Source organism: Salvelinus alpinus, chromosome 8 (genome assembly GCF_045679555.1).
Source record: "Salvelinus alpinus chromosome 8, SLU_Salpinus.1, whole genome shotgun sequence".
Taxonomy (NCBI): Eukaryota; Metazoa; Chordata; class Actinopteri; order Salmoniformes; family Salmonidae; genus Salvelinus; species Salvelinus alpinus.
In genome coordinates, this window is record NC_092093.1 from 6,951,565 (window position 1) to 6,978,931 (window position 27,367).

Sequence of the window (27,367 nt, forward strand, 5' to 3'; positions counted from 1 at the left end):
GCTCATAAAGCCTGATCAAACCGTGAGCAGAAAATAAGGAGAAATGAAAGCTGTGGGCTGAGTTCCTGTTTTCTGTTCACAACTTGCTCTTCTCACATCTTTTTCCTCTGAGTTGAACGACCCAAGATGAACCACAACAGAGCAGAGTACAACACGGCCCTGGACATCACCATAACATACCACAGCACCATAACATACCACAGCACCATAACATACCACAGCACCATAACATACCACAGCACCATAACATACCACAGCACCATAACATACCACAGCACCATAACATACCACATAACCATAACATACCACAGCACCATAACACACCACAGCACCATAACATACCACAGCACCATAACATACCACAGCACCATAACATACCACAGCACCATAACATACCACAGCACCATAACGCACCATAACATACCACATCACCATAACACACCACAGCACCATAACATACCACATCACCATAACATACCACATCACCATAACATACCACAGCACCATAACACACCACAGCACCATAACACACCACAGCACCATAACATACCACAGCACCATAACACACCACAGCACCATAACACACCACAGCACCATAACATACCACATCACCATAACATACCACACCACAGCACCATAACACACCACAGCACCATAACACACCACAGCACCATAACATACCACAGCACCATAACATACCACAGCACCATAACATACCACATCACCATAACATACCACAGCACCATAACACACCACAGCACCATAACACACCACAGCACCATAACATACCACAGCACCATAACATACCACAGCACCATAACACACCACAGCACCATAACATACCACAGCACCATAACATACCACAGCACCATAACATACCACAGCACCATAACATACCACAGCACCATAACATACCACAGCACCATAACACACCACAGCACCATAACACACCACAGCACCATAACACACCACATCACCATAACATACCACATCACCATAACATACCACAGCACCATAACATACCACAGCACCATAACATACCACATCACCATAACACACCACAGCACCATAACATACCACATCACCATAACATACCACAGCACCATAACACACCACATCACCATAACACACCACAGCACCATAACATACCACATCACCATAACATACCACATCACCATAACATACCACAGCACCATAACATACCACATCACCATAACACACCACAGCACCATAACATACCACAGCACCATAACATACCACAGCACCATAACACACCACAGCACCATAACACACCACATCACCATAACATACCACACCACAGCACCATAACACACCACAGCACCATAACACACCACATCACCATAACACACCACAGCACCATAACATACCACAGCACCATAACATACCACAGCACCATAACATACCACAGCACCATAACATACCACAGCACCATAACATACCACAGCACCATAACATACCACAGCACCATAACACACCACAGCACCATAACACACCACAGCACCATAACATACCACAGCACCATAACATACCACATCACCATAACATACCACAGCACCATAACACACCACAGCACCATAACACACCACAGCACCATAACATACCACAGCACCATAACATACCACAGCACCATAACACACCACAGCACCATAACATACCACAGCACCATAACATACCACATCACCATAACATACCACAGCACCATAACATACCACAGCACCATAACACACCACAGCACCATAACACACCACAGCACCATAACACACCACATCACCATAACATACCACATCACCATAACATACCACAGCACCATAACATACCACAGCACCATAACATACCACATCACCATAACACACCACAGCACGATAACATACCACAGCACCATAACATACCACATCACCATAACATACCACAGCACCATAACACACCACATCACCATAACACACCACATCACCATAACACACCACAGCACCATAACATACCACATCACCATAACATACCACATCACCATAACATACCACAGCACCATAACATACCACAGCACCATAACATACCACATCACCATAACACACCACAGCACCATAACATACCACAGCACCATAACATACCACAGCACCATAACACACCACAGCACCATAACACACCACATCACCATAACATACCACACCACAGCACCATAACACACCACAGCACCATAACACACCACATCACCATAACACACCACAGCACCATAACATACCACAGCACCATAACATACCACAGCACCATAACATACCACATCACCATAACATACCACAGCACCATAACATACCACAGCACCATAACATACCACAGCACCATAACATACCACAGCACCATAACACACCACAGCACCATAACATACCACATCACCATAACATACCACATCACCATAACACACCACAGCACCATAACATACCACAGCACCATAACATACCAAAGCACCATAACATACCACATCACCATAACATACCACAGCACCATAACATACCACAGCACCATAACATACCACATCACCATAACACACCACAGCACCATAACATACCACAGCACCATAACATACCACAGCACCATAACATACCACATCACCATAACATACCACATCACCATAACACACCACAGCACCATAACACACCACATCACCATAACACACCACAGCACCATAACACACCACATCACCATAACACACCACATCACCATAACATACCACAGCACCATAACATACCACAGCACCATAACATACCACATCACCATAACACACCACAGCACGATAACATACCACAGCACCATAACATACCACATCACCATAACATACCACAGCACCATAACACACCACATCACCATAACACACCACATCACCATAACATACCACATCACCATAACATACCACATCACCATAACATACCACAGCACCATAACATACCACATCACCATAACACACCACAGCACCATAACATACCACAGCACCATAACATACCACAGCACCATAACACACCACAGCACCATAACACACCACATCACCATAACATACCACACCACAGCACCATAACACATCACAGCACCATAACACACCACATCACCATAACACACCACAGCACCATAACATACCACAGCACCATAACATACCACAGCACCATAACATACCACATCACCATAACATACCACAGCACCATAACATACCACAGCACCATAACATACCACATCACCATAACATACCACAGCACCATAACATACCACAGCACCATAACACACCACAGCACCATAACATACCACATCACCATAACATACCACATCACCATAACACACCACAGCACCATAACATACCACAGCACCATAACATACCACAGCACCATAACATACCACATCACCATAACATACCACAGCACCATAACATACCACAGCACCATAACATACCACATCACCATAACACACCACAGCACCATAACATACCACAGCACCATAACATACCACAGCACCATAACATACCACATCACCATAACATACCACATCACCATAACACACCACAGCACCATAACACACCACATCACCATAACATACCACATCACCATAACATACCACATCACCATAACATACCACAGCACCATAACACACCACATCACCATAACACACCACAGCACCATAACATACCACAGCACCATAACATACCACAGCACCATAACACACCACAGCACCATAACATACCACATCACCATAACATACCACACCACAGCACCATAACACACCACAGCACCATAACACACCACATCACCATAACATACCACAGCACCATAACATACCACAGCACCATAACATACCACAGCACCATAACATACCACATCACCATAACATACCACAGCACCATAACATACCACATCACCATAACATACCACATCACCATAACATACCACAGCACCATAACATACCACAGCACCATAACATACCACAGCACCATAACATACCACAGCACCATAACATACCACAGCACCATAACATACCACATCACCATAACACACCACAGCACCATAACATACCACAGCACCATAACATACCACAGCACCATAACATACCACAGCACCATAACATACCACATCACCATAACATACCACAGCACCATAACATACCACAGCACCATAACATACCACAGCACCATAACATACCACATCACCATAACATACCACAGCACCATAACATACCACAGCACCATAACATACCACAGCACCATAACATACCACACCACAGCACCATAACATACCACAGCACCATAACATACCACAGCACCATAACACACCACAGCACCATAACATACCACAGCACCATAACATACCACAGCACCATAACATACCACAGCACCATAACATACCACAGCACCATAACATACCACAGCACCATAACACACCACAGCACCATAACACACCACAGCACCATAACACACCACAGCACCATAACACACCACAGCACCATAACATACCACAGCACCATAACATACCACAGCACCATAACATACCACAGCACCATAACACACCACAGCACCATAACATACCACAGCACCATAACACAGCACATCACCATAACACACCACAGCACCATAACATACCACAGCACCATAACATACCACAGCACCATAACACACCACAGCACCATAACATACCACACCACATCACCATAACATACCACAGCACCATAACATATCACAGCACCATAACATACCACAGCACCATAACATACCACAGCACCATAACATACCACATCACCATAACACAGCACATCACCATAACACACCACAGCACCATAACACACCACAGCACCATAACATACCACAGCACCATAACATACCACAGCACCATAACATACCACATCACCATAACACAGCACATCACCATAACATATACCACAGCACCATAACATACCACGTCACCATAACACACCACATCACCATAACACACCACAGCACCATAACATACCACATCACCGTAACATACCACAGCACCATAACATACCACATCACCATAACACACCACAGCACCATAACATACCACAGCACCATAACATACCACATCACCATAACATACCACATCACCATAACATACCACACCACCATAACATACCACAGCACCATAACATACCACAGCACCATAACATACCACATCACCATAACATACCACATCACCATAACATACCACAGCACCATAACATACCACAGCACCATAACATACCACATCACCATAACATACCACAGCACCATAACATACCACAGCACCATAACATACCACTGCACCATAACATACCACTGCACCATAACATACCACTGCACCATAACATACCACAGCACCATAACATACCACAGCACCATAACATACCACAGCACCATAACATACCACATCACATCACCATAACATACCACATCACCATAACGTACCACATCACAGCACCATAACGTACCACAGCCCTGGACAGCACAGTACCGTACAGTACCTCTGGGCCCTGGACAGCACAGTACCGTACAGTACCTCTGGGCCCTGGACAGCACAGTACCGTACAGTACCTCTGGGCCCTGGACAGCACAGTACCGTACAGTACCTCTGGGCCCTGGACAGCACAGTACCGTACAGTACCTCTGGGCCCTGGACAGCACAGTACTGTACAGTACCTCTGGGCCCTGGCCTTTAGGAGTCCACTTTTGTGCCGTCTATCCTAACTGTCCGATCCCTCCAAAGTCAAAAGAATGAGGGTTTGTGTAAGGTTGGCCTAACTGTCCTTGTGTAGAATGAAGGACAATTCCACGGTAACGGAGTTACGCTGTATACTAAACAAAACCATTTGATTTCAAAAGTTTAACAAACTGTAGAACTCTATGCACCAGAACTACTTTATCAATTTCCACAGAATATTTTTTACAAAAACCACATTTACAGGAAGAACTGTTGCAGATACAAAGTTTGGTGACAGAATAAAACTGAGGAAGATTTTACTAACTCTACTAACTAATGCTAATAACGAACTAATGCTAATAACGAACTAATGCTAATAACGAACTAATGCTAATAACCAACTAATGCTAATAACTAACTAATACTAATTACTAACTAATAATTAACTAATACTAATAACTAACTAATACTAACTCTAATAACTAATACTAATAACTAACTAATAACTAACTAATACTAACTCTGTCACCAAACTTTGCATCTGCATATCCAGTATTTTAATTACAAGTTTAACTTTTTTTGTGTGTGTAAATTGTTCAAAGTAATCATTGTGCATAGAGTATGGTTTGTTAAACTTAGAAATCAATGGTTTTTGTTTGGCATTCATTTTAAAGTGAGAAATTGGCGTCTCAGTGTAATTCCGTTGATCAAATTCTTCTTCTCCCCAGAGAGTTAAGAAAGCCTGGGTCAGAAACTCAACAGCACATACTGTAGCATAGTATGACTGACTGAGTGCAGAGGCTGTGTTCCAAATACTACCCTATGCCCTTTATAGTGCAATACTATTGACCAGAGCTTTATGTTTTCAAGTAGTGCACTATAGAAGGAATGTAATTTGGGACTCATCCAGGCAGTAATGGAGCCATGGCTCAGGTCTTGAGGAGAGGAGCATCACTATCATTGTTCAATTTCACCATGTTATTCTTTCTCCAGCCCAGAGATAGGTTGGGCTGTTTGCATGTCACTAAGAGTTGTGCAAGATGATATGTGAGGCGGGCAGTGTTGTTCTACAACAAGATATGTTAAAGAATGTTCTGGATGAGAAGCATGGCTGCTTCAAGTTCCACCCTGTGGCGGGGAACGCCTCTTTTCCCCCTGTGGCGGGGAACGCCTCTTTTCCCCCTGTGGCGGGGAACGCCTCTTTTCCCCCTGTGGCGGGGAACGCCTCTTTTCCCCCTGTGGCGGGGAACGCCTCTTTTCCCCCTGTGGCGGGGAACGCCTCTTTTCCCCCTGTGGCGGAGAACGCCTCTTTTCCCCCTGTGGCGGAGAACGCCTCTTTTCCCCCTGTGGCGGGGAACGCCTCTTTTCCCCCTGTGGCGGGGAACGCCTCTTTTCCCCCTGTGGCGGGGAACGCCTCTTTTCCCCCTGTGGCGGGGAACGCCTCTTTTCCCCCTGTGGTGGTAGGAGAGGAGTCCCCTGTGATGGTAGGAGAGTCTGGAGCTGCTAGGCTAGGGTATTTATGGTAGGAGAGTGGAGCTGCTAGGGTATTGATGGTAGGAGAGTGGAGCTGCTAGGGTATTGATGGTAGGAGAGTGGAGCTGCTAGGGTATTGATGGTAGGAGAGTGGAGCTGCTAGGGTATTGATGGTAGGAGAGTCTGGAGCTGCTAGGCTAGGGTATTGATGGTAGGAGAGTGGAGCTGCTAGGGTATTGATGGTAGGAGAGTGGAGCTGCTAGGGTATTGATGGTAGGAGAGTGGAGCTGCTAGGGTATTGATGGTAGGAGAGTGGAGCTGCTAGGCTAGGGTATTGATGATAGGAGAGTGGAGCTGCTAGGGTATTGATGATAGGAGAGTGGAGCTGCTAGGGTATTGATGATAGGAGAGTGGAGCTGCTAGGGTATTGATGATAGGAGAGTGGAGCTGCTAGGCTAGGGTATTGATGGTAGGAGAGTGGAGCTGCTAGGGTATTGATGGTAGGAGAGTGGAGCTACTAGGCTAGGGTATTGATGATAGGAGAGTGGGGCTGCTAGGGTATTGATGATAGGAGAGTGGATCTGCATCCCAAATGGCACTCTATTCCCTTTATAGTGCACTACTTTAGACCAGAGCCCTATTCCCTTTATAGTGCACTACTTTAGACCAGAGCCCTATGGGTACTGGTCAAAGGTAGGGCACTATGTAGGGAATAGAGTGCCATTTGGGACATAGAGGTTGAATTCCTCAGCCTTGGATTGGAGCAGATAATTGGCCTCAGGAATGGTGCAGGAAATGGACCCATTTTGTCGACCTGAAGACGGATGAAGTATGTGAGTGGAGAAAACCAGGGTTTCCAGACATATATATATATATATACATACACACACACACACTGGCACATTTGTCTGAGTGCACGCAGACTTATGAACACACACGCAGGCACATTAGACCTACACACAGCCACGGCTCATATGCCATTGGTCTTGGCCATGTGCCAGCTAGCCAGGACCTGCATTGAGTGCAGTTCTAATACATGACATTTCCTCTCCCACCCTGACTGTGCTGTGTGTTTGGCTTCTCCTGAGGCCCTTCAGTCGACTAGGCGGTTCTGTAAAGCAGAAATGCCTGTCCTGCCCTGGTTTGCCCTGTCCTGCCCTGCTTTGCCCTGTCCTGCCCTGCTTTGCCCTGCCTTGCTCTATCCTGCCCTGTCCTACCGTGCTGTGCTCTGCCCTGTCCTACCCTGCCATGCTCTACCCTGTCCTGCCGTGCCCTGCTCTGTGTGACTGTCTTTGTCTGTCTGGGGGTACAGTATATTGGCTGTGTAATGGCACCGACTGGCTTTTCTGCTTGACTGCGAGAATACAGAGTGTGTTGCATCATCAAACACTGACCACTAATCCTGGCAAACGTCCGCCCGCCAGCCCGGCGACACAAACTGAGAAAATACGAGACCCCCCCCTTTTGAAAAGGGAGTGGTAAAAGCCCCTTTTGACCCTCTTGCTTTTAGGAACCACTACTTGCTGCAGAAAATGTACAGTTTAGCTTTCATGTCTTCCGGGGGGGGGGGGTTTCTTGTCTTAACTGTTTCATGTGTAAAACAATCGAGGGTGTTCACAGCAAGAAATGTCTCTGAGGGGGGGGGTTTCTGGTCTTAACTGTGTGTTCGTTGTTGGAAAGGTTGTTGATCTACCCAGTGGATATTTTTTGGTCCTTTGCCTCAAACCTCCAAACTCTGCAGACAGAGTTAAACATCAGTCTTGTTGATCAGTTTGATAAACATCTGGATCTAGTTTGAATGTTTTTATAGTTGGAATTAGTTTATTGTGTCGTTTTTAATAGTTGGAATTCGTTTCTTGTGTCGTTTTTAATAGTTGGAATTCGTTTCTTGTGTCGTTTTTAATAGTTGGAATTTGTTTCTTGTGTAGTTTTTATAGTCGGAATTAGTTTGTGTCGTTTTTACAGTTGGAATTTGTTTCTTGTGTAGTTTTTATAGATGGAAGGAGTTTCTTGTGTAGTTTTTAATAGTTGGAAGGAGTAGTTCTGCTATATACTAGTTCAGTCTGTACTCTGACACCCTCCGGCCAATGCAGCTCCTGTGTAGACTCAGGTTGTAGAGGTTGTATAATCTTATCTCACGTCTCCTATATGAATCAGCCCATAGCCTGTTTAGCGTAGGGATGGGATTCCCCGTGGCTGAATAACCTAATTGTTCCATTGGAACAGAAGTGGCTCAGCTCCCTTCCTCAGACGACGTAGCCCTCTTCCGGAGTAGGCTCCAATACGCCTTCAGGAAGAAAAGGCCTGCCACAGACCTTGGAGCTTTTGCTGACGGTGAAGTTGTCTCGTCGGATGTTGTTCACCCAACTTCTTTCGTAGCTCATCATCGGCAGGGAAAGAGTAGAATGACAGACGGGAGAATTTGAAGACACTAACTAGCTAGCCAATTAATGGAACAGACAACACTACTTATGCTAATAGTACTAATATTACTATTATATACAGAAATAGAAATAGCGATGCACCAATATTACATTTTTACCGATATCTGATATTTTCCCTGCCAAAAAACCCCGATACCGATAACCAATTCTAGTACAGTTAAATAGTTAACACACATGGACACAGCATCTCAGTGCAAGAGGCGTCACTACAGTCCCTGGTTCGAATCCAGGCTGTATCACATCCGGCCGTGATTGGGAGTCCCATAGGGCGGCGCACATTTGGCCCGTCGTCTTCTGCGCTGTCATTGTAAATAAGAATTTGTTCTTTAACTGGCTTGCCTAGTTAAATAAAGATTACACACCATACTGACCAAAAAGTTATTTTGTTGGCATTTACGTATGTCCCCATTACCAGAAACATGATCAAAACCTATTTCTTTCTCTTACTTGCTGTGCTGTTTCGTTGTTCAGTTTCATTCTCAACCAGGATTTCTATGGAACGCTGTTTGTCTTTGCATGTCGAAAAAGATACACGTCAAAACACTATTTGACATGTCAAATAACACGACATAATCTGTTTCAGTAGCTATAGTTAGCTAACTGTATAGCTAGCTAACTATATAGCTAGGTGTCATTATCTAAAATAACCCTAATTTACAAGACAGTTCTTATTTGATTAATGGTTGTCGGAACCATCTATGTGAAGCTAGCCACAATAAGGATTAGCCACAATAGTGGACTTTGCGGTTAATCTTCAAAATAAAAGTATGACATAATTATACTATTTGTATTCATTTGCATCACTGTCAATGACATACTTTTATTTTGAAGTCAAACCGCAAATTCCACTATTGTGCCTAATTCTTATTGTGGCTAGCTTCACAACAACCCGATCCAGTCGAGCCTCAAAAGCCAGATGAAGCTAGCTGGCTGTTTTTAACGTTGGCTTTGGGCAACAGGGTTAAGTAGTTGGCAAGCTATTTATTTTCATGAACTGAAGTTCAATTTCAATAGGCGAACAACAAGTGGCAACCTAGCTAATACTTACTCAAGGTTTCCTAAATCATTGCTAAGAATATTGAAAATGACTGCAGTTTCTACTGGTCATTGATTTCAGGCTGGTTGTATTGGTGCTAGCTAGGTACTAAGCTAAAGCTAGCTACCCCAGAAGTTGCGGTCAAACAAATAATCAAATCAAACTTTATTTGTCACATGCGCTGAATACAACAAGTGTAGACTTTACCGTGAAATGCTTACTTACAAGCTCTTAAACAACAGTGCAGTTCAAGAAAAAAAATATTTACCAACTAGACTAAATTAAAAAGTAATAAAAAGTAACACAATAAGAATAACTAATGAGGTTATATACAGGGGTTCGGTACTGAGTCAGTGTGCAGGGGTACAGGTTAGTTGAGGTAATTTGTACATGTGGGTGGGGGTTAAGTGACTAGGCATAGATAACAGTGAGTAGCAGCAGTGTACAAAAGAGGGAAGGGGGGGGGGGGGTGTCAATCTAAATTGTCCAGAGGCGATTTTATTAATTCTTCAGCAGTTTCATGGCTTGGGGGTAGAAGCTGTTGAGGAGCCTTTTGGTCCTAGACTTGGCGCTCCGGTACCGCTTGCCGTGCGGTAGCAGAGAGAACAGTCTATGACTAGGGTGGCTGGAGTGTCTGACAATTTTATGGTCTTTCCTCTGACACCGCCTATTATATATGTCCTGGGTGGCAGGAAGCTTGGCCCCAGTGATGTACTGGGCCGTTCGCACTACCCTCTGTAGCGCCTTACGGTCAGATGCCAAGCAGTGGCCATACCAGGCAGTGATGCAACCGGTCAGAATGCTCTCGATGGTGCAGCTGTAGAAGCTTTTGAGGATCTTGGTATGTTTGGACCTTGATAGTTCGTTGGTGATGTGGACACCAAGGAATTTAACTCTCGACCCGCTCCACTACAGCTCCGTCGATGTTAATGGGGGCCTGTTCGGCCTGCCTTTTCCTGTAGTCCACGACCAGCTCCTTTGTCTTGACCACATTGAGGGAGAAGTTGTTGCCCTGGCACCACACTGCCAGTTCTCTGACCTCCCTATAGGCTGTCACATCGTTGTCGGTGATCAGGCCTACCACTGTTGTGTCGCCAGCAAACTTAATGATGGTGTTGGAGTCGTGTTTGGCCACGCAGTCGTGAGTGAACAGGGAATACAGGAGGAGACTAAGTACACACCCCTGAGGGGCCCCAGTGTTGAGGATCAGCGTGGCAGATGTGTTGTTGCCTACTCTTACCACCTGGGGGCAGCCTGTCAGGAAGTCCAGGATCCAGTTGCAGAGGGAGGTGTTTAGTCCCACAGTCCTTAGCTTAGTGATGAGCTTTGTGGGCACTATGGTGTTGAACACTGAGCTGTATTCAATGAACAGCATTCTCACATAGGTGTTCCTTTTGTCCAAGTGTGGAGTGCGATTGAGATTGCGTCATCTGTGGATCTGTTAGGGCGGTATGCGAATTGGAGTGGGTCTAGGGCGTCCGGGAGGATGCTGTTCAATCAATCAATCAATTTTATTTTATATAGCCCTTCGTACATCAGCTAATATCTCGAAGTGCTGTACAGACACCCAGCCTAAAACCCCAAACAGCTAGTAATGCAGGTGTAGAAGCACGGTGGCTAGGAAAAACTCCCTAGAAAGGCCAAAACCTAGGAAGAAACCTAGAGAGGAACCAGGCTATGAGGGGTGGCCAGTCCTCTTCTGGCTGTGCCGGGTGGAGATTATAACAGAACTATGCCAAGATGTTCATAAGTGACAAGCATGGTCAAATAATAATCATGAATAATTTTCAGTTGGCTTTTCATAGCCGATCATCAAGAGTTGAAAAACAACAGGTCTGGGACAGGTGGCGGTTCCATAACCGCAGGCAGAACAGCTGAAACTGGAATAGCAGCAAGGCCAGGCGGACTGGGGACAGCAAGGAGTCACCACGGGCGGCAGTCCCGACGCATGGTCCTAGGGCCCAGGTCCTCCGAGAGAAAGAAAGAGAGAAGGAGAAAATTAGAGAGAGCCAAGATTTTCAAAATGTTCATAAATGACAAGCATGGTCAAATAATAATCAGGAATAAATCTCAGTTGGCTTTTCATAGCCGATCATTAAGAGTTGAAAACAGCAGGTCTGGGACAGGTAGGGGTTCCGTAACCGCAGGCAGAACAGTTGAAACTGGAATAGCAGCAAGGCCAGGCGGACTGGGGACAGCAAGGTGTCATCATGCCCGGTAGTCCTGACGTATGGTCCTAGGGCTCAGGTTCTCAGAGAGAAAGAGAGAACGAGAGAATTAGAGAGAGCATACTTAAATTCACACAGGACACTGGATAAGACAGGAGAAGTACTCCAGGTAACCAACTGACCCTAGCCCCCCGACACATAAACTACTGCAGCATAAATACTGGAGGCTGAGACAGGAGCGGTCAGGAGACACTGTGGCCCCATCCGAAGAAACCCCCGGACAGGGCCAAACAGGAAGGATATAACCCCACCCACTTTGCCAAAGCACAGCCCCCGCACCACTAGAGGGAAATCCTCAACCACCAACTTACAATCCTGAGACAAGGCCGAGTATAGCCCACAAAGGTCTCCACCACAGCACAAACCAAGGGGGGGCGCCAACCCAGACAGGAAGATCACGTCAGTAACTCAACCCACTCAAGTGACGCACCCCTCCTAGGGACGGCATGAAAGAGCACCAGCAAGCCAGTGACTCAGCCCCTGTAACAGGGTTAGAGGCAGAGAATCCCAGTGGAGAGAGGGGAACCGGCCTGGCAGAGACAGCAAGTGCGGTTCGTTGCTCCAGAGCCTTTCCGTTCACCTTCACACTCCTGGGCCATACTACACTCAATCATATGACCTACTGAAGAGATAAGTCTTCAGTAAAGACTTAAAGGTTGAGACCGAATCTGCGTCTCTCACATGGGTAGGCAGACTGTTCCATAAAAATGGAGATCTATAGGAGAAAGCCCTGCCTCCCGCTGTTTGCTTAGAAATTCTAGGGACAATTAGGAGGCCTGCGTCTTGTGACCGTAGCGTACGTATTGGTATGTACGGCAGGACCAACTCGGAAAGATAGGTAGGAGCAAGCCCATGTAACGCTTTATAGGTTAACAGTAAAACCTTGAAATCAGCCCTTGCCTTAACAGGAAGCCAGTGTAGGGAAGCTAGCACTGGAGTAATATGATCAAATTTCTTGGTTCTAGTCAGGATTCTAGCAGCCGTATTTAGCACTAACTGAAGTTTATTTAGTGTTTTATCCGGGTAGCCGGAAAGTAGAGCATTGCAGTAGTCTAACCTAGAAGTAACAAATGCATGGATTAATTTTTCTGCATCATTTTTGGACAGAAAATTTCTGATTTTTGCAATGTTACGTAGATGGAAAAAAGCTGTCCTTGAAACAGTCTTGATATGTTCGTCAAAAGAGAGATCAGGGTCAAGAGTAACGCCGAGGTCCTTCACAGTTTTATTTGAGACGACTTTACAACCATCAAGATGAATTGTCAGATTTAACAGAAGATCTCTTTGTTTCTTGGGACCTAGAACAAGCATCTCTGTTTTGTCCGAGTTTAAAAGTAGAAAGTTTTCAGCCATCCACTTCCTTATGTCTGAAACACAGGCTTCTAGCGAGGGCAATTTTGGGGCTTCACCATGTTTCATTGAAATGTACAGCTGTGTGTCATCCGCATAGCAGTGAAAGTTAACATTATGTTTTCGAATAACATCCCCAAGAGGTAAAATATATAGTGAAAACAATAGTGGTCCTAAAACGGAACCTTGAGGAACACCGAAATGTACAGTTGATTTGTCAGAGGACAGACCATTCACAGAGACAAACTGATATCTTTCCGACAGGTAAGATCTAAACCAGGCCAGAACTTGTCCGTGTAGACCAATTTGGGTTTCCAGTCTCTCCAAAAGAATGTGGTGATCGATGGTGTCAAAGGCAGCACTAAGGTCTAGTAGCACGAGGACAGATGCAGAGCCTCGGTCTGACGCCATTAAAAGGTCATTTACCACCTTCACAAGTGCAGTCTCAGTGCTATGATGGGGTCTAAAACCAGACTGAAGCATTTCGTATACATTGTTTGTCTTCAGAAAGGCAGTGAGTTGCTGCGCAACAGCTTTTTCAAAAAATTTTGAGAGGAATGGAAGATTCGATATAGGCCGATTAGTTTTTTATATTTTCCGGGTCAAGGTTTGTCTTTTTCAAGAGAGGCTTTATCACTGCCACTTTTAGTGAGTTTGGTACACATCCGGTGGATAGAGAGCTGTTTATTATGTTCAACATAGGAGGGCCAAGCACAGGAAGCAGCTCCTTCAGCAGTTTAGTAGGAATAGGATCCAGTATGCAGCTTGAAGGTTTAGAGGCCATGATTATTTTCATCATTGTGTCAAGAGATATAGTACTAAAACACTTAAGTGTCTCTCCCGATCCCAGGCCCTCGCAGAGCTGTGCAGATCCAGGACAGCTAAGCCCTGGAGGAATACGCAGATTCAAAGAGGAGTCCGTAATTTGCTTTCTAATGGTCATGATCTTTTCCTCAAAGAAGTTCATGAATTTATTACTGCTGAAGTGAAAGCCATCCTCTCTTGGGGAATGCTGCTTTTTAGTTAGTTTCGCAACAGTATCAAAAAGAAATTTTGGATTGTTCTTATTTTCCTCGATTAAGTTGGAAAAGTAGGATGATCGAGCAGCAGTGAGGGCTCTTCGGTACTGCACGGTACTGTCTTTCCAAGCTAGTCGGAAGACTTCCAGTTTGGTGTGGCGCCATTTCCGTTCCAATTTCCTGGAAGCTTGCTTCAAAGCTCGGGTATTTTCTGTATACCAGGGAGCTAGTTTCTTATGACAAATGTTTTTCGTTTTTAGGGGTGCAACTGCATCTAGGGTATTGCGCAAGGTTAAATTGAGTTCCTCAGTTAGGTGGTTAACTGATTTTTGTCCTCTGACGTCCTTGGGTAGGCAGAAGGAGTCTGGAAGGGCATCAAGGAATTTTTGTGTTGTCTGAGAATTTATAGCACGACTTTTGATGCTCCTTGGTTGGGGTCTGAGCAGATTATTTGTTGCGATTGCAAACGTAATAAAATGGTGGTCCGATAGTCCAGGATTATGTGGAAAAACATTAAGATCTACAACATTTATTCCATGGGACAAAACTAGGTCCAGAGTATGACTGTGGCAGTGAGTAGGTCCAGAGACATGTTGGACAAAACCCACTGAGTCGATGATGGCTCCGAAAGACTTTTGGAGTGGGTCTGTGGACTTCTCCATGTGAATATTAAAATCACCAAAAATTAGAATATGATCTGCTATGACTACAAGGTCTGATAGGAATTCAGGAAACTCAGAGAGGAACGCTGTATATGGCCCAGGAGGCCTGTAAACAGTAGCTATAAAAAGTGAATGAGTAGGCTGCATAGATTTCATGACTAGAAGCTCAAAAGACGAAAACGCCATTTCTTTTTTGGTAAATTGAAATTTGCTATCGTAAATGTTAGCAACACCTCCGCCTTTGCGGGATGCACGGGGGATATGGTCACTAGTGTAACCAGGAGGTGAGGCCTCATTTAACACAGTAAATTCATCAGGCTTAAGCCATGTTTCAGTCAGGCCAATCACGTCAAAATTATGATCAGTGATTAGTTCATTGACTATGACTGCCTTTGAAGTGAGGGATATAACATTAACACTGGCTGTTGATGTGAGCCATGACCAGCCTTGCAAAGCACTTCATGGCTACCGACGTGAGTGCCACGGGGCGGTAATCATTTAGGGAGGTTACCGTAGTGTTCTTGGGCACAGGGACTATTGTGGTTTGCTTGAAACATGTAGGTATTACAGACTCGGTCAGAGAGAGGTTGAAAATGTCAGTGAAGACACTTGACAGTTGGTCCACGCATGCTTTGAGTACACGTCCTGGTAATCTGTCTGGCCCTGCGGCTTTGTGAATGTTGACCTGTTTAAAGGTTTTGTTCACATCGGCTACCGAGAGCGTGATCACACAGTCATCAAGAACAGCTGGTGCTCTCGTGCATGCTTCAGTGTTGCTTGCCTCAAAGCGAGCATAAGCGTCACTGGGCAGCTTGTATCTGTAATTCCCTTTGTAGTTCGTAATGGTTTTCAAGCCCTTCCCTATCCGACGAGCGTCAGAGCCGGTTAGTAGGATTCAATCTTAATTCTGTATTGACGCTTTGCTTGTTTGATGGTTTGTCTGAGGGCATAGCGGGATTTCTTATAAATCATGCTTTATTACCAACGCGGTATTGTAAACACATCGTCCGTGGCCGGTGTTTGCTTGTTTGCAGACTTTTTTGTACAGCTTTGACAGTGCTACTGTATCTTTTTTGACACGCAAATCCCCAAACAGCGTTCCATAGTATGTTGTGAAGCTAATAGCAGTGACGCTATTACTGTGTAACTCCGGTAGGGCAACATCTGAAAAAATAGCGCACTTGGTAGTGTGTACCGGTGCTCGACCAGTCGGCGAAAGCCAACTTCACCCACGACAGAGAACGGTTGATTGTTAAGGGCAATGAATTCCATTATCTTGGCTTTAATGGATGTCGCCTTTGAGTTATCTCTCTGAAATGTACTTACTCTTTCAAATGACTGCTCGACTTGTTGACTGCTCGATCCACACAGCAGACATTGTGGGCTAGGCTAGGAATGCTGTGTTGCACGTGTAGTGCAACATTGTACGTGGCGTTATTACGTCATGTACCTACGTTAGATAGGAGTGCATGGTAGCTTTAACATCGGTGTTAAACTAGACATCGACCGATACCGATGTTGCCAATTTTGGCTAATATCTGCCGATTCTGATATGTTCACCGATTATATCTTGCATCCCTAATATACAATATTTCTAGCAATGCTAATATGAACAACAGCTAAAAACAGGAGGGAGATGTCTTTAGGCCTGGCTAGGTGTTTAGCCCTGCTATACGCCTAGCTAGGTATCTAGCCCTGTTATAGGGCTGGCTAGGTGTTTAGGCTTGCACAGTCGTTTCAGCAATCAGTGATAATGGATGGTATGAGATAAGGAAAGGAAACTAACATCTATACATTTATAAAATATTTATTCATTCATAATCTCCTGAGAGGAGGAATCAGAGAACGGGTAATCGGTAAACTGTGCCAACTTGGTCTCGGACCATTTTTCCGACAGTAACTCCCTCACTCAGTCCAAACACAAAACGCTGTGAGACCAGCTCTTGGCTGGGTGGAGTCACCTAGAATTGGGCTTACATGACTGTTTTTTTTTTGTAACCTCTTCTCCCGCTGCCTTTCTTTCTTTCTTTCTTTCTGGCTTTTGTAATAAACGGTGCCGATTATTTTCCTAAGAAAGGAGCCTAGCAGTGTAGTCAGTCAGGAAAATGGGGTGTATCCCAACTGACACCCTATTCTCTATAGTCCACTACTCTTGACTACTGTCCCTGGTCAAAAGTAGTGCACTATATATGGAACAGGGTGCCATTTGGGACACATACACGCAGCCAGCTGGTCAGCCCCACCGGCAGCAGGCAGTCAGCTGGTCAGCCCCACCGGCAGCAGGCAGTCAGCTGGTCAGCCCCACCGGCAGCAGGCAGTCAGCTGGTCAGCCCCACCGGCAGCAGGCAGTCAGTTGGTCAGCCCCACCGGCAGCAGGCAGTCAGCTGGTCAGCCCCACCGGCAGCAGGCAGTCAGTTTGTCAGCCCCACCGGCAGCAGGCAGTCAGTTGGTCAGCCCCACCGGCAGCAGGCAGTCAGCTGGTCAGCCCCACCGGCAGCAGGCAGTCAGTTGGTCAGCCCCACCGGCAGCAGGCAGTCAGCTGGTCAGCCCCACCGGCAGCAGGCAGTCAGTTTGTCAGCCCCACCGGCAGCAGGCAGTCAGTTGGTCAGCCCCACCGGCAGCTGTCCTGTCCTGCTCACCTGACAATCAGTGGTTGAGTTGAGAGGTCGGGGAAATCCCGCTCATCCTCTCATGAAGCGGTGTGCAGCTCCGGGGCTCCACTTCCTTTCCAACCGCTCTGCTAAAAACCGTTCAGCGCTCACAGGAAGAAAAAATGCCGCTCCAAGTATTGAAACCAAACCATATGATTTTAATTATTTATTTTTATTTTTTACAAACAACAGGAAAAGGTGACTAAGGGAGCACTCATCATTTCAAATAGGCTACATGTCATATTAAACAGCATATAAACACTCTAAATAGGTCAGATAGACAGAAGGAATTTATTATTTCATGGCTATAACAAAGAAATGCATTTGGGAGTGTGACACACTAGGTTGGTAGGGACATAAAGTGCTCAGCATTTAAACAACATTTTGTTGTATTAAGTCATTATAGTCTATAAATTGTACATGTAGACTGTGATTTACTTAGAATTAAATACAAAATTAAACAAAAAATGCCTTATTAGGCTCCATGTACAGTGCCTTTTGAATTCAATTTTAGAAACATGAGTTTGGCCTGTGGCTTCAGGCGACGGCATCTGGAGAGCAGGCCAGCAGTGGAGAAAACCCTCTCAGCATATTAAAAACTTTTTGTAGGTAGGCCTAATGGATTGTAGGTAAAATAACCCTATCATAACAGAAAGCTCCAGGACAGAGGTAATATATCAGACCTATTGGGCCAGAATCAATGATGGCCTATTGTATATGATAATACAATGAAAATTAACTAGTTAGCTAGCCACCTTTCTGTTAGCATGTGCATGCAGTAAGTACAGCATCGTGCTGCTTTCAGGATGTGTCTGTTTCCGATTCCACAATGATTCTTTAGTTGTGGACACTACATCACAGCACTCCCTCTCTTGCTCTTGGTCCTCTTCATCATATACTCTGACACATACTCTGCTCATAATGCACGTCATGGCTGAAAGAACGCACTTCATCACCAGATAAAGTTGTTGTCCTGTACCGTCCCTCTCCTCCTCAACCTCCAATCCAATCTGTTGCACTGTTCCATGAGCAACATTTCTGTTTTCTCTTTGGTCATCAGGAGTTTTCCACAGCACAGTCTTGGTTCTAACAGTCATTACAGAAATATATTCATTCTGCTGTCACTTCCTCTAGGCCTGGTCTGTACAGGCTCTGTTTCTCTCTCTCTCTCTCTTCCTTTCATTTTTCTTTGATTGACCACAGGACTTCTCAGTGCAAACTCTTGAAAATTGCCCGCAATCATTAAAAGAAAAAGAAATATACGGTGTGTATGCAATGTATGATGAATCATAGCCACAGCCTGAACATGGAGCCAACTTACAAATGTAGATGAACATTCCAGAGTAGAATTCAGCAAAATCCAGTCTGTCAATTCTGTTAAAGCTGCCTGTCGAGGATATGAGGAAATAGCTTTAAAACTGTGAGGGGAAAGGAGACGGACACAGGGACATGAATAAGGCACGTAAGAAGACCCTATAGCAATGGACAATAAAGTAGCTGGACCTGACAATCAATGACCTTCCATCTCTTCCTCTCTCCCCCTCTTCCTCTCTCCCTCCATAGCTGTGGTGTATGGTGGCTGGGTCTGACATGATGCCCGGCCAGATCCTTGACCCCTCCCTGACGGCCGGCTCCTTGCCCAGCCTGGGCCCACTGGCGGGCATCTCTGCCACTACACTCACCGATCAGCTCAAACTTGCACAGGACTTCAGGAACCTGGGCGCCATGTTGTCACCGCTGCATTTCCTGGGACGGCTGGGGAAGAGGCCGCTCACTGCTATCAAGGGAGAGGTGAGGAGGGAGGGGTAGATTGGTGGGGAGGGAGATGGAGGAGGAAGAGCGTGAGGAGGAATGGAGGTGGATATTAGTCATTTTGAGGCCATGTTCTGTTTTTTTATGTATGGTGATCTGTTGAAAACTGAACCAGCCTACTAAGTTTTAGCTCCACCAAGTGGGCAATTTCAGAAGTAGTTTAGATGTTACACAACGTAACCATTTTCAATCTGGGTTCTCTTCAACTCTTCACTTTTGCCTCCAAGATGGCAAGCACATGTATCAAACTGAGACACAGTTATCTGAAGTTCACAATAAAACAGAAAGTATGAAAAAAGCAGGAGTAAAACATACAGGAAAGATAGAGCCCAGGGTTGTCATCACGATGTTTTGAATAATATACAGGCCTTGGAAAAGGTCCCCATTTTTAGCTAATCACAGCACTTCTTCTTCTCCCTGCAGATGGACGAGGACGACGAGCGGAGGAGACGGAGGAGGGATAAGAACAAAGTGGCAGCAGCACGCTGTCGGAACAGGAAGAAGGAGAGAACGGACTTCCTCCAAAGGGTCAGTCGCGTTTTTCCTTTTCACAACGGCAGCAGAGTTCTTTATTTACACCTGGGATGTTCTTTGCGAATTGGCTGTAGAAGATGGACTAGATAGTATGAAGACATGAATGTTCTGTAAATCATTTATATAGTGTTTATGAAGACATTATGAATGCCCTGTAAAGCAGCTATATAGTGTTTATGAAGACATTATGAATGCCCTGTAAAGCAGCTATATAGTGTTTATGAAGACATTATGAATGCCCTGTAAAGCAGCTATATAGTGTTTATGAAGACATTATGACTGCTCTGTAAAGCAGCTATATAGTGTTTATGAAGACATTATGAATGCTCTGTAAAGCAGCTATATAGTGTTTATGAAGACATTATGAATGCCCTGTAAAGCAGCTATATAGTGTTTATGAAGACATTATGAATGCTCTGTAAAGCAGCTATATAGTGTTTATGAAGACATTATGAATGCCCTGTAAAGCAGCTATATAGTGTTTATGAAGACATTATGAATGCCCTGTAAAGCAGCTATATAGTGTTTATGAAGACATTATGACTGCTCTGTAAAGCATTTATGTTCTAGTTTGTTTAAAGTGGGACCTCAAGTGGTTATTGTAAAAAGAAAAAGTCTTCTTGACTTGCCTGGCTAAATAAAGGTTAAATAAATGACAACAGTATACCCCCTCCCCTATCTGTCCTCCCTGTAGGAGTCGGAGCGTCTGTTAGTGGTGAACTCTGACCTAACAGTATACCCCCTCCCCTATCTGTCCTCCCTGTAGGAGTCGGAGCGTTTGGAGGTGGTGAACTCTGACCTAACAGTATACCCCCTCCCCTATCTGTCCTCCCTGTAGGAGTCGGAGCGTTTGGAGGTGGTGAACTCTGACCTAACAGTATACCCCCTCCCCTATCTGTCCTCCCTGTAGGAGTCAAAGCGTTTGGAGGTGGTGAACTCTGACCTAACAGTATACCCCCTCCCCTATCTGTCCTCCCTGTAGGAGTCGGAGCGTTTGGAGGTGGTGAACTCTGACCTAACAGTATACCCCCTCCCCTATCTGTCCTCCCTGTAGGAGTCGGAGCGTTTGGAGGTGGTGAACTCTGACCTAACAGTATACCCCCTCCCCTATCTGTCCTCCCTGTAGGAGTCGGAGCGTTTGGAGGTGGTGAACTCTGACCTAACAGTATACCCCCTCCCCTATCTGTCCTCCCTGTAGGAGTCGGAGCGTCTGGAGGTGGTGAACTCTGACCTAACAGTATACCCCCTCCCCTATCTGTCCTCCCTGTAGGAGTCGGAGCGTTTGGAGGTGGTGAACTCTGACCTAACAGTATACCCCCTCCCCTATCTGTCCTCCCTGTAGGAGTCGGAGCGTTTGGAGGTGGTGAACTCTGACCTAACAGTATACCCCCTCCCCTATCTGTCCTCCCTGTAGGAGTCGGAGCGTTTGGAGGTGGTGAACTCTGACCTAACAGTATACCCCCTCCCCTATCTGTCCTCCCTGTAGGAGTCGGAGCGTTTGGAGGTGGTGAACTCTGACCTAACAGTATACCCCCTCCCCTATCTGTCCTCCCTGTAGGAGTCGGAGCGTTTGGAGGTGGTGAACTCTGACCTAACAGTATACCCCCTCCCCTATCTGTCCTCCCTGTAGGAGTCGGAGCGTCTGGAGGTGGTGAACTCTGACCTAACAGTATACCCCCTCCCCTATCTGTCCTCCCTGTAGGAGTCGGAGCGTCTGGAGGTGGTGAACTCTGACCTAACAGTATACCCCCTCCCCTATCTGTCCTCCCTGTAGGAGTCGGAGCGTCTGGAGGTGGTGAACTCTGACCTAACAGTATACCCCCTCCCCTATCTGTCCTCCCTGTAGGAGTCGGAGCGTTTGGAGGTGGTGAACTCTGACCTAACAGTATACCCCCTCCCCTATCTGTCCTCCCTGTAGGAGTCGGAGCGTCTGGAGGTGGTGAACACTGACCTGAAGTCCCAGATTGAGGAGTTGAGGATGGAGAGACAGCAGCTAATGGTGATGCTCAACCTCCACCGCCCCACCTGCATCGTCCGCACCGACAGCGTCAAGACCCCCGAGAGCGAGGCCAACCCCCTGCTAGAACACCTGGCTGCCGAAAAGCTGACCGCCTCCAAATGAAACCACAAGGGGAAACAAGAAACCGAAGGTCGACAAAGATAGATCCGCCAAAAAAAACAACTGTCGTCATCATCGTGAATGGTGGCCATTTTGGAAAAAAATTCAAAAATCAACTGCCGTTTTTGTTGTTGAAGCACATACAATATGTACTGTCTTGACCTCAAAGCTGGAGACTTGTTGAGACTCTTGTCTGTCTTTGCCCGAAGACCTGTTTTTTTTTAAGGTTCCGTTGCCTCGGTAACACCGTGGTAATGTTACCTGAGTGGGCTCTGAGGGACGTACTGCCTTTACGCCCAGAACCCAGTTCTCTCTGCATCATCATAAGTGCTGTTTGTTCTGAAACCCAGTCAGTGCCTCAAGTTTAACTTACTGCATCACAACCATCACTTACAATAAAGGACAAAATAGAAGAAGGTATGAAGTGGAAACTATAATGTTGAAGAGGAAAGACTAAGGGCAATCATTCTAATGCTTCTGTTACTGGCACTTATCAGCACTGAGACAAACAAAGGGGCTGTTTTCTTTTGATATTCTAAACCTGTATAACGGTAGAGACACACAGGTGTAGCCAGCCAGCGTGCTGCGGTTCGCCAGTGTACTGTATACCACGTTTAAATATACAGCCGTAGTAATATTCTAGGGTATTACTGCATTCAGTGTATACTAAAGTTGGAACATAGTTGTTTTGTATTTTATATTACAATGCAGATTTTCTTTTTAATTTTTTTTTTTTTTTAACCTTTTAAAAAAAAAAAATTATATCCTCTGCCTTGACGATGGCAGTATCCGGTTGATCCGATTTGTGGTGACGCTGGCGTCATAAATAAAAGCACATATAAAACTATATGAAATAATGTTTACACTCCTGTTTATAAAAAAAAAAGGCATTGTTACGTCAATGTCTGTCTTGCAATGTGCTTATTTTATACCGCTTTATATATATATATATATATAAATGACATGTATTATTGTGAAATGTTCTGTATTCTAATCACTTGATGTGATTTAGCATTTTTGACATCTGTCAGTCTGTCCAGTTCTATTTTTCTATATGAATATTGCGCTGTTTAGCAGCTGTGAAAAGAAGAATTGTTCAGTTAACAGCTGAGCAATATCTCTCAATGACTTATGTATGACTTTCTTACCCCCCATATATAAATTATATTTGTCAAACTACGCTACGACTTTCATTTCTTGATCTATTTGCATGACGGCTACTACTATCGCAATGTCTGCAGCTTGGTTGTGTCAGACCATTTACGATGACACGCCCCTCTCTATTGTCATTGGTTGCGCTAGTTGCGTAGTTTGATTCAAGCATTCATGACATCACCCTGAAGAAGGCACAGTGATGCTGGGCTCTTTGCCTTAGTCATCAGCCTGGACCTCAGCCTTAGTCATCAGCCTGGCTCTCAGCCTTAGCCATCAGCCTGGCTCTCAGCCTTAGTCATCAGCCTGGCTCTCTGCCTTAGTCATCAGCCTGGCTCTCAGCCTTAGTCATCAGCCTGACTCCTAGCTCTTCCTCCTGGGCCTCACTGGCACTCAGCCTGCCTCCAAGAGCAACCACCTCCAGAGACGGAGATAAAGTTTCCCATGTGAGATAACAGGCAGTTCTAATCATAACTGGCACAGGTTGTGTCCCAAATGGCATCTTATTCACCACATGGTGTCTGACCTGGGGGAACCCCCAGGTTGTCTGAGGAGGGGTGCACCGGCCCAGGTCGGAAACGGAGCACCACTTGGTGTCTGACCTGGGGGAGCCCGGGGACCACCAGGTCGTCTAAGGAGGGGTGCACCGGCCCAGGTCGGAAACGGAGCAGGCCAAAGCCCCCGTGCCGCTCAGTAGTGGGATCGCGCCCGTGAATAGACGCTGTAGTGCAGCCTGAGAAATACAGCGAGCTCATAGGTCACTGGTCAAAAGTAGTGCACTATATATAGGGAATAGGGTGCCGTTTGGGACTACAGTCTCTACCTCTACGGTGCTGAAGGGGTGTGTGACCATGTAGGATGTAAAGCATTTTGAGACATAATGAAAAGCTCTACTTAAAGAAACACTATCACTTTATTATGACAAAATGTACAATGTTACATTAAAACAGAATGATAAAGTCCTTCAAGTTGGTGGATTTGATACAACTAGGCCTGTTCAGGCAGATGTTAGAAGCCATTTTTACTGAAGAATGGCTCGGTTTCATATATTCAGCCCGTTATAGACTTCTCCAAACAGGATTTCTTGAAAACCTGGGAATTTTTGGCAAAGTTAACGTAATTTTCCCAACCCTATGTGGAACATTACGTAATGTTTACAGGAAGAAGGGGACATGTTCAGATAAAACATGGAACTCTCTGCAATTAGATTCTCAGCTAGTAGCGCTCTGTAGTAAGAGAACGTGTACATATTTGGTTCAACTGAGTGTATGTCCTGTCCTTATATGCTTGATCCCATATGGATGATTCTCTGCTGAGTAGGTAATTATTTCCAATTTATCTGAATATTGCCTGAAGTGCAAACATAACATGAGTTGAGCAAGGACACTACAGTTGAAAACATTTACACTGAAAACGTGTTTATCATGTAAAAGTAAACTAAACTCCTGGATTTAGTGTGAACCTGTGGGCAGGTTTGGTCAGAAATCCAACATGGTAGCTATTAAAAGTCTGTCTGGCTAGGGTTATAGATCTCTGTAGTATATTTACATATCCACGACATATTTATTGACTTTTAAAGTAGGAATACAATTCAAATATTCATGAAATAAATCATAAGTGCCGTATTCGAAATTGTTGCAAACAATTTTATAATCACAGGACGGCGCTACACGCCACACTGGGAGTCATGTGACGAATTGTGTGACGTCACGAATTTAACTTGAAATGCCCTAAAAATGGTCTCTTCTCTCGCCGGGTGCAGTGGCGTGCGCCTGTAATCCAAGTTGCTGGGAGGCTTAGGCTGGCGGATCGTTTGAGCTCAGGAGTTCTGAGCTCCAGTGGACTATGCCGATCGGGTGTCCGCACTAAGTTCGGTATCGATATGGTGCTCCTGGGGGAGCCCGGGACCACCAGGTCGTCTAAGGAGGGGTGCACCGGCCCAGGTCGGAAACGGAGCAGGCCAAAGCCCCCGTGCCGCTCAGTAGTGGGATCGCGCCTGTGAATAGGCGCTGTAGTGCAGCCTGAGCAATACAGCGGGACCCAGTCTTTTTGAGCTGTTAAACGGGGGGGAAAAAATATTTATTATTTCTTCGAGTTTGAACGTGTGTCAAGGAAATGGAGCTGTCCATAAAACGTGTGTGAAACGCTCCTTTTCGTTTCAGACCTGGTGCACCCCTCCTTAGACGTAGTATACTGTCATTGTTTTCTGTTTTTCAGCTCATTAAACTATTGAAATTAACGTTCTTAAACTACTGAAATGACGTTTTTTTATGGAAAGACTACTGCATCTATATTGCCTCCTACTGGAATTAAGGTTTAATAATCAGAATTACTTAGAATTACTTTAAATGTCCAAAAGGGGCCGCTATTTGACCGTCGACCTGGTAAAGACTTCTATTTGTGGGTTTGGTGGATGATCGTCTATCTCCCTCAAGCTCAACTCTGGACCTGGGACACCAGGTGGGTGCAATTAATTAAACAATTATCTCCTTGATTAATCTTTCCACATTTGTGTACTCTGTACAAATACATTCAACATCATCATAGTCTACTATTCGAATTGTCATAACTTCCATAAGAGTTGGGCTTATAGCTCAATGGCCCGAGTTCCATTTAATGACTTGCCTAGTTAAATAAAGGTTAAATGAATTAAAAAATCATGTATTTGTATCGAATAAATATATCACAGCATTATTATAACTAACATTGTATGGAGGATAAACTCACCTCAACAAACACCAATTACTGTTTTCACTTATGTTGAAGCTAGAGTAAAACCCATAGGCCAAGAAAGGCTCAATATGCCTTAGTTAACCCTTTAGTTCCACTTCCCACACATGCGGTGACCTCACCTGGTTTAAATGATGAGTCTAGAGACAATATCTCTCTTATCGTCACTCAATGCACAGGTTTACCTCCGCTGTATTCACATCCTACCATACCTTTGTCTGTACATTATGCCTTGAATCTATTCTACCGTGCCCAGAAACCTGCTCCTTTTACTCTCTGTTCCGAACGTACTAGATGACCAGTTCTTATAGCCTTTAGCCGTACCCTTATCCTACTCCTCCTGTGTTAATCTTTTCTCACCATCTTAAATATGCATGCCCCAATCAAAAAATGTAGAACCAGGAACAGATATATAGCCCTTGGTTCACTCCAGACCTGACTGCCTTGACCAGCACAAAAACATCCTGTGGGGT

At 45.1% G+C, this 27,367-nt stretch overlaps 1 protein-coding gene across 2 annotated transcripts in view; it reads left to right on the top strand.

Moving 5' to 3' along the window:
* LOC139582479 (jun dimerization protein 2-like) overlaps positions 1-23,740 on the top strand; it is a 38,051-nt gene extending 14,311 nt beyond the window's left edge. For both annotated transcript variants that reach the window (XM_071412523.1, XM_071412522.1), the window contains exons 3-5: positions 20,111-20,338; positions 20,783-20,887; positions 22,812-23,740. In XM_071412523.1, coding sequence (XP_071268624.1) covers positions 20,120-20,338; positions 20,783-20,887; positions 22,812-23,015 — 528 coding nt within the window. In that variant the 5' untranslated portion in view covers positions 20,111-20,119 and the 3' untranslated portion in view covers positions 23,016-23,740. The remainder of the gene's footprint in view (positions 1-20,110; positions 20,339-20,782; positions 20,888-22,811) is intronic.
* The last annotated feature ends 3,627 nt before the right edge of the window (positions 23,741-27,367 follow it).